At 39.8% G+C, this 13,132-nt stretch overlaps 1 protein-coding gene across 1 annotated transcript in view; it reads right to left on the reverse strand.

The window, feature by feature from the left end:
• Window positions 1,307-13,132, reverse strand: part of PSMD1 (proteasome 26S subunit, non-ATPase 1) — an 83,669-nt gene continuing 71,843 nt past the window's right edge. Inside the window, exons 21-25 of the mRNA XM_018058233.1 lie at window positions 11,507-11,599; window positions 9,790-9,876; window positions 9,070-9,216; window positions 3,354-3,509; window positions 1,307-1,520 (exon numbers count right to left, since the gene is read on the reverse strand). Of these exons, the coding sequence (XP_017913722.1) occupies window positions 3,363-3,509; window positions 9,070-9,216; window positions 9,790-9,876; window positions 11,507-11,599 (474 nt within the window). The 3' untranslated portion in view covers window positions 1,307-1,520; window positions 3,354-3,362. The remainder of the gene's footprint in view (window positions 1,521-3,353; window positions 3,510-9,069; window positions 9,217-9,789; window positions 9,877-11,506; window positions 11,600-13,132) is intronic.

Genomic DNA, 13,132 nt, shown 5'->3' on the forward strand with positions numbered 1-13,132 from the left:
AGCAAGAGAGTTCCAGAAAAACATCTATTTCTGCTTTATTGACTATGCCAAAGCCTTTGACTGTGTGGATCACAGTGAACTGTGAAAAATTCTTCGAGAGATGGGAATACCAGACCACCTGACCTGCCTCTTGAGAAATCTGTATGCAGGTCAGGAAGCAACAGTTAGAACTGGACTTGGAACAGACTGGTTCCAAATAAGAAAAGGAGTACATCAAGGCTGTATACTGTCACTCCACTTATTTAACTTATATGCATAGTACATCATGAGAAACGCTGGGCTGGATGAAGCCCAAGTGGGAATCAAGATTGTCGGGAGAAATATCAATAACCTCAGATATGCAGACGACACCACCCTTATGGCAGCAAGTGAAAAACTAAAGAGCCTCCTGATGAAAGTGAAAGACAGTAAAAAAGTTGGCTTAAAGCTCAACATTCAGAAAACTAAGATCATGGCATCTGGTCCCATCACTTCATGGCAAATGGATGGGGAAACAGTGGAAACAGTGGCTAACTTTATTTTCTTGGGCTCCAAAATCACTGCAGATGATGACTGCAGCCAGGAGGTACTTACCTCTGGAAGAAAAGCTATGACCATCCTAGACAGCATATTAAAAAGAGACATTACTTTGCCAACAAAGGTCCATCTTGCCAAGGCTATGGTTTTTCCAGTAGTCATGTATGGATGTGAGAGTTCAACTATTAAGAAAGCTGAGCACCAAAGAATTGATGCTTTTGAACTGCGGTGTTGGAGAAGACTCTTGAGAGTCCCTTGGACTGCAAGGAGATCCAAGCAGTCCATCCTAAAGGAGATCAGTCCTAGGTGTTCACTAGAAGGACTGATGCTGAAGCTGAAACTCCAATACTTTGGCCACCTCATGCGAAGAGCTGACTCATTGGAAAAGACCCTAATGCTGGGAAAGATTGAAGGCAGGAGAAGGGGACGACAGAGGATGAGATGGTTGGATGGCATCACCAAGTCAATGGACATGAGTTTGAATAAACTCTAGGAGTTGGTGATGGACAGGGAAGTCTGGTGTGCTGTGGTCCATGGGGTCGTGAAGAGTTGGACACGACTGAGCGACTGAAATGAACTGAACTGAATAAACAAAGGTGGTTGTTTTTATTTTTTTTCCATTATTTTTCAAATAATTTATAAAATAGTTTAACTCCTTCACTGATATTAAAGTCATGCCTATTCACCCCAGGAATCAGATTCAGCTCTTTGGGTTCAGGGGTTTCATGGTGGGGAGAATAGTATTTGATCCATTTATTTACAATCCAGGCTGAAAAACAAACAAGAAGTCCTTGTCCATCTGAAGATCTTAATATATTTATTTGAAAACCAAGTTGTGTGAAAGAGAACACTAGTCATATACCATCTCTTCAACCAAAGACTTGCAGACAAGGTCAGCACAGAGGCAATGATACATGCAGTGAATAGCAGGTCTCAGCATAAAGTTCCTCACAGGCATTTCCAATACGAGCCTGGACAATCTTCTTCAGGTGAGCAATAAGATCCTGGGGTAGCGGGGAGAGGGAGAAGCTAGGGTTACTCTTAATTTAAAAAAACATTAAAAAACAAAAACAAAAACAAAAAACCCCAAAGACATTAGATGTTGAAGTTTAAAACTAGCCCCTAGGGACTTTCCTGGCAGTCCAATGGTTAAGACGTCACACTTCCACCACAGGGTGCACAAATTTGGGATCCCTGGTCTGGGAACTAGGATCCGGCATGTGGCCTGGTGCAGCCAAGACATAACAAAACAAAACAAAAGGAAACGAGCCCCTAACCCTGCTGATACAGTCCTAATATGCCAGTTTGCTAAGACACAATACAGCTTTCAAATTCTTATTATACTGAATGTTTTCCCCTTTTAAAAACTAACAAGAATCCAATTTCCAACTGAAAACTTCTACACCATCTGGTAGCTCACAGCTCAGAAAGACTTAACTGGGAGGTTTTCAGTAGGGGATTGTGAAAGGCTGCCAGGGGCTAATGTAAGCTCAGTTCTGCACACAAACTGAGAGCTCGGGGTATTAATACTGCCGTGTGCTGGTTGGGTAAAGCTTAGGAAACCATTAAGAGCTGAAAGGTAATTTTCAAAAGCAGGAAGGGAGGTTATAAATCTGCAGATTGTCTCTTAGGGGTCTGACTATATGTTTCTACTAAGAGCAGGGTTTCTGCCTTAATTATTTATCTGAGAAAGCTTTAATTAATTGTTACTTATGGAGCTAGATCTGCAATATGACATTTAAAATGTATTTTTCCTTTGTCATAATGATACTATTCTAATCTTCTTTGAAGAGTACAATTCATGTTTGTTTTACAACCTATTTGTCCTACGGTGGGATTAGAGAACTTTGATTATACAGTTTGTGTGTGCTTAGCTGCTCAGTCGTGTCAGACTCTTTGTGACCCCATGAACTGTAGCCCTCCAGGCTCCTCTGCCCATGGGGATTCTCCAGGCAAGAACACTGGAGTGGGTTGCCATGCCCTCCTCCAGGGTATCTTCCCAACCCAGGGACTGAACCCAGGTTTTCTGCACTATGCGTGGATTTTTTATCATCTGAGCCACCAGGGAATTGCATCTTCAAACATGTAACACCCACTTGAAAAAGAAATAGAGGAGTAGAATGATAATTTTGTGAAATTACAGTCTTTTGCACCTAAAAATCCCCTTCAACACGGTTAGGAAACTGGCATAATAATTATCTTTTTCAACTGGACAAAGCTTTGTTTACAGTCTAACTGACCATAAGTACCTATAAGCACTATTGTCTTATACATATTAGATGTTCAGCAACTTCACTGAATAAATGAACAGTAAGGCTTTTAGAGCCAGAAGTATTACCAAAGGAAAGAGAGAAGAATCATGAGAAATTCAGACCTGTGCTACTCAAAGTGGGATCCACAGAACAGTGCCAGTCCACAAACTATAACTGATCCACAAGAAGGAGCTTACATCAGAATGGAAATCAACTCCATTACTGAGCGGCCAGTCAGTTCAGCTGATTTTTGGGGGGGTTAGGGGATAGCAAGGTTTTTTGATGAGTGAAGAACTGAGTTACATTCTGGAGCAGGCCCCTTCCTCAGGGACCTATGAAAACAGTTTGCAGACCAGCCACTTTGAATAGAACTGGCAGAACATTAGACTAGGGGAGAGAATCAAGAAAAAAAGAAAAAGGAATTGGTGGTTACATATTCAGGAAGAAGTTAAAGAGAAGTTTTAATGTCATTACATAAATAGGGATTAAGAACAGAAGGGGAAAGTGAGACCAGATCCTTGTAAAATCATTTGTGAAGAACGACAGAGAGACTTCTCGCAGTACACAATTTTGCTCCACACGCACCTCTGGTCCTTAGTCATCAATATACTCAAATGGTTCTGGGGGTTCTGGCTCTTGTTCTTCCTCCTCAATTTTTGGGCCATGAGCTGCCACGGGTTCCACCAGCTCTTCAATGTCTTCACTGGTATCCTTCAGAATGATGATGCCTCCAATGGACAGCTATTAAACAGAGCAAGGAATGAAGATGCTCAAGCTCCACTCGTATTTCCAGAATGCTCCACCATCTTGAGTGCTTACTTGTTAAATGGTACCCCAAGAGAATGAGAATGATTTGGAAGTAGAAAACTGGAACTACACTCTCCTAGATGACAGTCAGGAAACTTGGCATTTGTCCCTGTGTGATGCTACACCAGTAACTTAACTGTTCAACTGTAAGATGGGGCTAATAATATCTTCCTCATCTATTCCTTCACGTTAGTCTGAGGACTGACCGTGGACAGCACTGCCAGTGTACATAACAAAGGATAAAGATAACTGTCGGCTACAGGAGTATCTGCAAATCTAACCCAGTGGCTCTGGAGGGTGGAACACGTGGTGTTGCTCTGTCTGGACGATGCATCCTGATTTAAGAAGCGTTATCTAGTACTGTACTGGCCTCAGCTGGACTGCAGGGAAAACGTTTACTATCCAACAAGGCAGTCTAATGCCGTGCCACTCAACATGTGGTCCTGGGCCAGTAGCATCATTATCATGTCAGAGCTTGTCAGAAATGCAGAAAACTTAGCCCTACTTTAGAATTCTGAATCTGTGTTTTAACAAGATCCTCAGGTGATTTTTATGCATGCTAAAGTTTAAGACACACAATCTAATAGATCCTTTTATCATTTGTGTGAAAAGCATCATTTTGGACACAAAAGACAATTTATAAATGAAAAGAGTATTTTTCTCCAGAAATTTTAGAATGACAGAACAATATAAATATCACAAATATCTGAGTGTTTTTCATTTTAATTTACAAATCATTGTGATGCAGGACAGTGAAAAACTAGATGGGAAATAAAAGGGAAGTAGAATGTAGAAGCAATTCTATTAAGCCCTCTCCCAAACATATTAGCAAAACGTAAATTCAAGCGCCAAACTGTTCGCCCATCTCTGGTGTACCAATCTTATTCTATTTGCTTGCCTGTGTCAGAGGAAATGGAAAGCTGCTCTCTGTAATTAAATCAGTCAACAGTGGAGGGCACATCTGGAAAAAACACATTTCTACCAAAGCACATTACTGGGAAGGAAAAGAAGCCCAAGCACATTAGTCAAATGATTCACATATGTATAAGCATCTCTGCAGTTCAACCTAATCTAATTTTTTACCCATCAGAACCCTGCTCTGCCATGCTATAAAACTGGTGTGCCTGCATGAATTTCTAAACTGCTTCCCCTGTCTCAATACACACATATCCATACATATTAATCTATAACCCCTTTCCTTAAAAAGTTTTCTTGAAAAAAAGCCATTTTATGAATGGTCCCTGACTTGACTACCAATATTCACCCAAGAACAGAGTTACTTGGCCACTGTCTTAATACTCCATGGTCTAAAAGTATGTATGAACCTCTAAAGGACCAATGGAGATTCAGCAAATGACTTCCTGTATTTTGGAAATAATGGCTCTAGGGTTGTAACAGTACTATTTCGTGCTTAACTGGAATGCTCCAGCCCAAATCCTGCAGTATAACCAACATATAGGAAGAGCTTTTTATACCTACATGGTTTAGGTTTATTAATGCTTTATATGTTAGAGAGTTCACACATTCTCTAATGAGAAAATAAGATACACGACAGCCCGTTTTCTGAGAAGGCTAGTGACAACTGAAGACAGAGGCAATGGGATACTTCCTGCTGCCAAAAGCTCCACACTCTCTGTAAGGCGTCTTTTAAGATGGACAGGAAATAGGAGGAATACAACCCATTTTCAAGATTAAATGCAAAGTCTGAGGAAGGAGCTGATGACCCTGCCAGCATGGTACTAGAGGAGATGAGTCAGGGGGTACTCTTTTCTTCACCACAAACACACAGAGGCAGTCTTTTTTCCAAAATTGAGATATAATTCACATAATATAAATTAACGCTTTTAAGTACACAATTCAGTGGTTTTTTTTTAAAAAGTATATTCACAAAGTCATGCAACCACTTCCACTATCTAATTGAAGAGAACATTCTGATGAATGTTTAATCTAAAAGAAATTCTGCATCTATTAGCAGTAATTCTTCATTTTTCCCTACTTCCAGCCCTTGTAACCATTAAAATAACTTCTGTTTCTATGGATTCGTCTGTTTTGGACATCTCAAATAAACAGAATCATACAACATGTGGTCTTTTGTGTCTGGCTTTTCTCATTTAGGATAATGTTTTTAGGTTCAAACATGGTGCAGTATATATCACTATGTCATTTCTTTTGGCTGAATAAAATTCCATTGTGCATATCATTTTTATTTATTCACCTACCACTTGATGGACATCTGAGTTGTTTATACCTTTTGGCTATTATGTGTAAAGCTGATAGAAACATCAGTGTACAAGTGTTTGCGTGGACATGGTTTTCATTCTCTTGGGCATATACCAAGGAGTGGAACTGCTGGGTCATATGATGCGCCTGTGTTTAATTTTTCAAGGAACTGTCAAATCGGTTTCCATAGGGGCTGCACCAACACTGTGCACTCCTACACCAGTGCCGCCTGAGGCTCCAATTTCCTACATCCTTGCTAAATAACTGTAATGTAAAACTTACTGTCTGTCTTTTTGATTATAGGTATACTAGTAGGTATGATGAAGCATCTCCCTGTGGTTTTGATTTACATTTCCCTTACGATGAATGATGTTGAGAGTCTTCATGTGCTTTTGGCCATTTGTAAATCTTCTTTGGAGAAACGCCTATTCAAATCCTTTGCCCATTAAAAAAAAAGTTATGTTTTGTGACTTTTTTAGAAAGTATTTTTGAGGTATGTGACCACTGAAATCTCTCAGTTATCTGACCGGACAGCTAATAACTAGTGAGGGAGTTCCTTAAATACTTGGAATAAGTCTCCCAGTCTTTGCTGAGGGGCTATGTGTACGACTGGGGTCCTACCTTCAATAGCCAGCCAGGCACAGACATAGGAAATATATTTTGGCTCATAAGTGAACAACTGTTACAGCTTCCTCCGATTTGAGCAAAGCTTTAACAATCATTTAAGTTCCAGCTGAGGCAAACCAGCCTCCTCATATGGTGTCATGACACTGAGCATATACTTTGCTGTCTTTAGTTCTTCGTAACTGTCAAAATCACTGGGTGTCTTGTGTGTGCTTAAAGTGCTCACTGGTTGTGCACTAATACAGCTGTTCTGGCAAGAGCAGTTTTGAAAGTATGCTGTTAGAATATATTTTCTAGAAACATGTCACTTAGGCGAGGTGGGTTGCAGATTAGACACTGACTAATATAATGTGTCCACTGGTGAGTGAGTGAAAGTCGCTCAGTTGTGTCCGACTCTTTGCGACCCCACGGACTGTAGCCCACTAGGCTCTCCTCTGTGCATGGGATTCTCTAGGCAAGAATATTGGAGTGGGTTGCCATTCCCTTCTCCACTGGTGGTTCTACCAATTAATTCATTCAACACTACAGGCCAAGTAGTATTGGGTCCCAATCAGGAAGCAACAGTTAGAACTGGACATGGAACAACAGACTGGTTCCAAATAGGAAAAGGAGTATGCCAAGGCTGTATATTGTCACCCTGCTTATTTAACTTCTATGCAGAGTACATCATGAAAAACGCTGGGCTGGAGGAAGCACAAACTGGAATCAAGATTGCCGGGTGAAATATCAATAACCTCAGATATGCAGATGACACCACCCTTATGGCAGAAAGTGAAGAGGAACTAAAAGGCCTCTTGATGAAAGTGAAAGAGGAGAGTGAAAAAGTTGGCTTAAAGCTCAACATTCAGAAAACGAAGATCATGGCATCCGGTCCCATCACTTCACGGGAAATAGATGGGGAAACAGTGTCAGACTTTATTTTTTTGGGCTCCAAAATCACTGCAGATGGTGATTGCAGCCATGAAATTAAAAGACGCTTACTCCTTGGAAGGAAACTTATGACCAACCTAGATAACAAATTCAAAAGCAGAGACATTACTTTGCCAACAAAGGTCCGTCTAGTCAAGGCTATGGTTTTTCCAGTGGTCATGTATGGATGTGAGAGTTGGACTGTGAAGGCGGCTAAGCGCCGAAGAATTGATGCTTTTGAACTGTGGTGTGGGAGAAGACTCTTGAGAGTCCCTTGGACTGCAAGGAGATCCAACCAGTCCATTCTAAAGGAGATCAGTCCTGGGTGTTCTTTGGAAGGAATGACGCTAAAGCTGAAACTCCAGTACTTTGGCCACCTCATGTGAAGAGTTGACTCATTGGAAAAGACTCTGATGCTGGGAGGGATTGGGGGCAGGAGGAGAAGGGGACGACAGAGGATGAGATGGCTGGATGGCGTCACCGACTCAAGGGCCGTGAGTTTGAGTGAACTCTGGGAGTTGGTGATAGATAGGGAGGCCTGGCGTGCTGTGATTCATGGGGTCGCAAAGAGTCGGACACGACTGAGCAACTGAAGTGAACTGAACTGAATGCAAGATTAATAGGAGGTGGGAGAAGACCTTCAAACTGTTCTATCCTTCCTGGCCTTACTGCCTGCTACCCACAGATGTCTGATGACTTGTCACCATAACCAAGTAATAGCTACTGAGGATTTACCACCTATAGATATTGTTTTAGGTATTTCACACATAACAACCTATTTAATCTTAACAATATTCCTGAGTGGTAGGTAGTATCACCATTCCAATTATTAGATGAGGAAACAAACAAGAAGCAATTAAATGAGGTGTCTCAGTCACACAGCTAAGACATGGCAGAGTTGCAATATAAACTCAGTTCCACCCAGTTCCAGCTCTTCCATTAAATACAGCTATCTTCTATCCTCTGCCCTTGTTTCCTGACAATCTAGTCAGGTAAGACCCTGACTCACAATTGTAAGAGTTGTCACCACCAGCAGGGAACACCTTCAAGCTGATAATAATGGGTTTACTTTTCCAGAAGGATCTAGAAATCTTATCTATGACATTTCAGATTGGTCCGGGATTTGAATTTACTAAGTGTGTCTACTAATGGTTCTCCAGTTTGCAAGATATAAAAACCCAAAAAAGAAAGACATTATCATGCTCAAATTTCTGATCAGCATTTGTTTCTAACATGAAACTTTCTGCCCTAGAATAAATTAAGTGGCATGAAGATCCTTATCTAATTGTAAAACAGAACATTCTTGTGCTTGTGTATTAACTGTATATGCTTATATACAAGCTTATATACGCTTGTATATTACGTTGTTCAATCACATTCTCGTGATTAGGGATGGTAATTCTTATAGTAGTGAAAACTGATGGAGAGAGGATTTCACACAGGCTGTAAGTGGTAGAATCAGGATTTAAACTCAGGATGTCCAGCTCCAGAGTCCATGGTCCTAATCACTATGCTGTATTAGTAACTCTATGATGTAAACCTTTGGTAGGTGAATGGTTACACAAAAGTCAAGAATCCAAATCTGTATGAATGGAAGGGTATGCTCACTTTTGCTAAGAGATTTATTAGTACTAGAGAGCTGTTTCCAACATTTGGGCAATTTATCCTTCTCTATAAAGATTCCGTTGCCTTATAGATTAATATCCTACTGGCATATAACTAAGGGCCATTGGTAACTTACAGGTTTGAAAGGCTGGTATCTACAGGTCTCCAGCATGCTTAGGACCTTAAGCTGGGCAGGCATAACTCGGGCTGGGTTATCCAATAACTGGAAGTTTGGCTCAGGTTCTTTTTTCTTCTCTTTTTCTTCCTTTTTCTCTGCCTCATCCTACAGGGAGGAAAAAAATATAGTCCCATAAAGGTTCACTTCTGTTCTACAGCACTGTTTAATAAATTTACTGAGCAACTATCAGGTGCAAAAGGTAGTTAGGATTAGATATAATGGAAATAGAACCAAAATGATACCAGACTCAGAAGAGAGAGATGGTAACTGCTTGGGGATGAGAGTGATATTTAACTTAATTGAAAAGGGTAAGAAGGTTTTTCCATTAGCAGAGATATTTAAATTTAAATAAATGATGTTGCCTTTGCCTGAAAGGGCTTTTCTTTCTCCTACCATCACCGCACTGTCTGATGAAAATCCTACTCTGCCCTTCAAAACCCATTTTAGTTGTCATTCCTTCCAAGAACTCATTCTTGATTTGCACCCTACTATTATTCCCATGAATGAGTTTAATTTCTAAAGTCTCTTTCAATTAAAATTTTATGGGTTTCCATGCTTGAACAGGATAATTATTTAAAGGAAGTCAAGAGCAAGGTATAACAACGTTCAACTAAGGAAGAATCTGGACCATAACAGAGACAGCTATATCAACCCATATCACCAGAAAGTTATACCCACCACTTCCATTTTCTCCTCTTCCTTTTTTTCCTTTTCTTTTTCCTTCTTTTTAGCCTTGGCAGTTATAGATAACACAGCAGTAGAAACCTAGAGGAGTGAACAGAGTAAACTGTTGTAATAGTTACACGGGCTTCTCTGGTACTTCAGAGGGTCAAGAATCTGCCTGCAATGCAGGAGACCCAGGTTCAATCCCTGGGTCAGGAAGATCCTCTGGAGAAGAGACTGACAACCCACTCCAGTATTCTTGCCTGGAGAATGCCATGGATAGAAAAGCCTGGCAGGCTACAGTCCACAAGGTCACAACAATTGAGCAACTAACACTTTCACTTACACACAAATGCACAAGCCCAGTAAGAATTCTGTTCTACAATGCTATTGTTTCCTGGTAGTAAAGAATCAAAAAGAACAAAATAATCTGGGAATATAAGGATAACTCACTGTTACAGTCATCAGGTAAATCTTTAGTTGCTAGAGGCTTGTGTCCAATATAGCTCTAAATTTTTTTTTTTAATCTGTAGTATACCTTAGATATTAATTTGCTATGATAAGTTTCTGAGACAGAGATTTGGGTACTGCATCCTTTTTTACTTTATAGGGAAAGCACTGGAAAACAAAAATTTTCTCCAAACTTGGTTGTAAAGCTCTCTCACTGGACTAGATGCCCTACAATGGTAACCCACAGTGGCTAAGTGGTTAACCTGGAATTATCATCCTTGATGGGTCTCACTGAAACCAGAGGTGAAACAGGGACCTTGAAAGGCTAGGCAGTAATTGTGTAAAGCTGCCCTTGTTTTAGACTCAAAGGTGTTGGGGGGCACCCTGACACACAGCTGATGAATTAGATACACATCTGATGAACAAGATGCTATTATCAAAGACACTATCACTTATCACCTGGAAATTTCATCAATTACATAATTATCCCTACTTAACCATAACATTTACAGCAAACAATCAACTGGCTAATATGGAATATTCTCTTAAGAGAAAAAGTCATTTTCCTAAACCTGAAGTGTCATAAAGGATAATTTTACTGAGAAAACTACAGGGACAAGCACAGCTCTCAATTTTACCATAGTTTAACTGAATATCTTTATACTCATTGGGAGGACTATAAATTGGTTATATCCATTTTGAAAGGAAATTCAGTTAATACTTATAAAAATTAACAATTGGCATTACTTTTGATTAAGCAATTCTACATATAAGATCCTAACTTACGGATATACTTGTACAAGTGCACAAATACACATGTATAAAAACTCTATCCCAGTCTCTTCTGTAACAGTGACAAATCAGAAATAACCTTAAATGTCTATCACACAAGGAACTGGTAAACAATATACACACAAAGGGATTGCTCTGCAGCTTTGGAAAAAACAAGATCAATACACATTAAAAGAACCGCTAAAATGAAAACAGTAAGATGCAGAACAGTATGTAGAAAACATGATTTGCGGTATAAAAAGTATTGACATGTGCAGAAAAAACATTTGGAGGATTCACAAATTATGACCCCTGAAACATGGGACCTGGATGACCAGGAGAGAAAAGGGCTTTCACTCCATACTCTTATGTAATGCTGGATTTGACCATAAGAAGTATTACTTTAAAAATACCTACTTTAAAACATAACAGTATTTAAAACAAACCCAAGTAAAACACTAAGCGGCTCTTATATAGGTATAAATGGTGCTCAAAGTAACAAAAGACCTACCTTTTCCTTTTCTTTTTCTTTTGGTACTTCCAGAGGGGCAGGATACGCAAATGTTGATGGTTTACAGTTTGATTTATATTGAACTTTTGGCATCTGAAGAAATAAGAGAATTCCTCCCCTTTATTAAAATAATCAAAATCAAGGTTTAAGGTTTCTATACCCAAAATAAGCACACAGATGCAAAGGGATGCCAGAAGTTTCAATTCACATTAAATCACACAGCTGTTCAATTATGTTACCACACTTCCCTTAAAGGCATCTGTCTTCTTTCACTGAGTTAGTTGTGAGGGGCTTTACAGAACTACTGTGGTTCCCTATACTTTCTTGAAGCTCTGTGCCCATTTTTCATTTTACCATGCACCCTGCTTCAGAGGGTTAAGTCCCAGTCATGGTGTGAGCATCATATCAACTGTTACCTTTCTTGTAGTGTCATCTGATTATCTAATCTGCACACCTAACTTCCATGTCCCTTCCTTACACTACAGAGTCTAGCATGAGCCTAATGGAAAAGTTGGCTTTGTATTACTTGGTGACCAGATTTAAAGTTCTCTAGTCTGAATCTTTCTCTATTTATCCAATTTGCATTGATAGGGAATGGTAATAAGCACCCCATTTACTAGGACAAGCAACGTTGCCTTTTCCATCCCACTTTCATTGTAAGGAATGGACAGAGATCACAAAACTGTGTGCCAAAGGAAGAAGTCCCTAAGATTACACTGTATGTTTAACCACAATGTTAGAGATTGGGAAACCAAAAGATTCTTGCTCTAAGAGAGCAAACTGCTCAATATATATATACACGAGTAGTTAATACTGAAACACTTACAAGACAATTAATTGGCTATACAGCTATACTGAAGAAGAAGAAAAAAAATCAATCCAGTGAAACACTCAATCTTTACCCATCATTTTTTCTACCTAAAATTTTTCCACCCTGAAAACTTAAAGAATGTTTTAACAACAGTGATAACCAAATGTTAAGAGTTATCTAAAGGTCAGAAAGCCTCTGAGAGGATGGAAGACCAAGAAAGTGAATCACTGGGCCAAAGGACTGAGAAAGACACAAGTGAAACCACGACCCCCACCCCCATTCCCCCCTCAAAATAGCGTGATGACAGGGAATGCATCACCTTAGGTCTTTGCCTTATGTGACTAGTTTCATTCTATGACTGCCCCTGGCTCCTCACCTCCCTGGTCCTGTTCTGTCACCACCAAAGGGACATCCACCTATCTTGTTTTCCCTTTAGTAACAATCCTTTCCTCCAGCAAACACTCTAGCATCACATAACAGTGGAGCATATCCCTGTCTCTAACCTTCCTTTCTTAGTAAGATTTAGTTTAGGTCTCCCTTGCCCAGACTGTTACAAACAGCATTGTAACAAATTTCCACTGATACCAGAATGATGTTTCTAAACTGCAAATCTCACCATGTCATTTACTGCATGAAATCCTACAACGGCTCTCACAGACCTTCAATATTAAATAAAATTCATCAATGATTATAAAGCCTTTGCCCTCTCTCACCATTTCTTAACTGATTTACCCAAGGTTACACTGTTAGTAAAGAGACTTAATTTTCAAAACTTCCACCAACACACTCCTTTCAGTAAGGTGATTCAGTCTGAG

Source organism: Capra hircus, chromosome 2 (assembly GCF_001704415.2).
Source record: "Capra hircus breed San Clemente chromosome 2, ASM170441v1, whole genome shotgun sequence".
NCBI classification, from domain to species: domain Eukaryota; kingdom Metazoa; phylum Chordata; class Mammalia; order Artiodactyla; family Bovidae; genus Capra; species Capra hircus.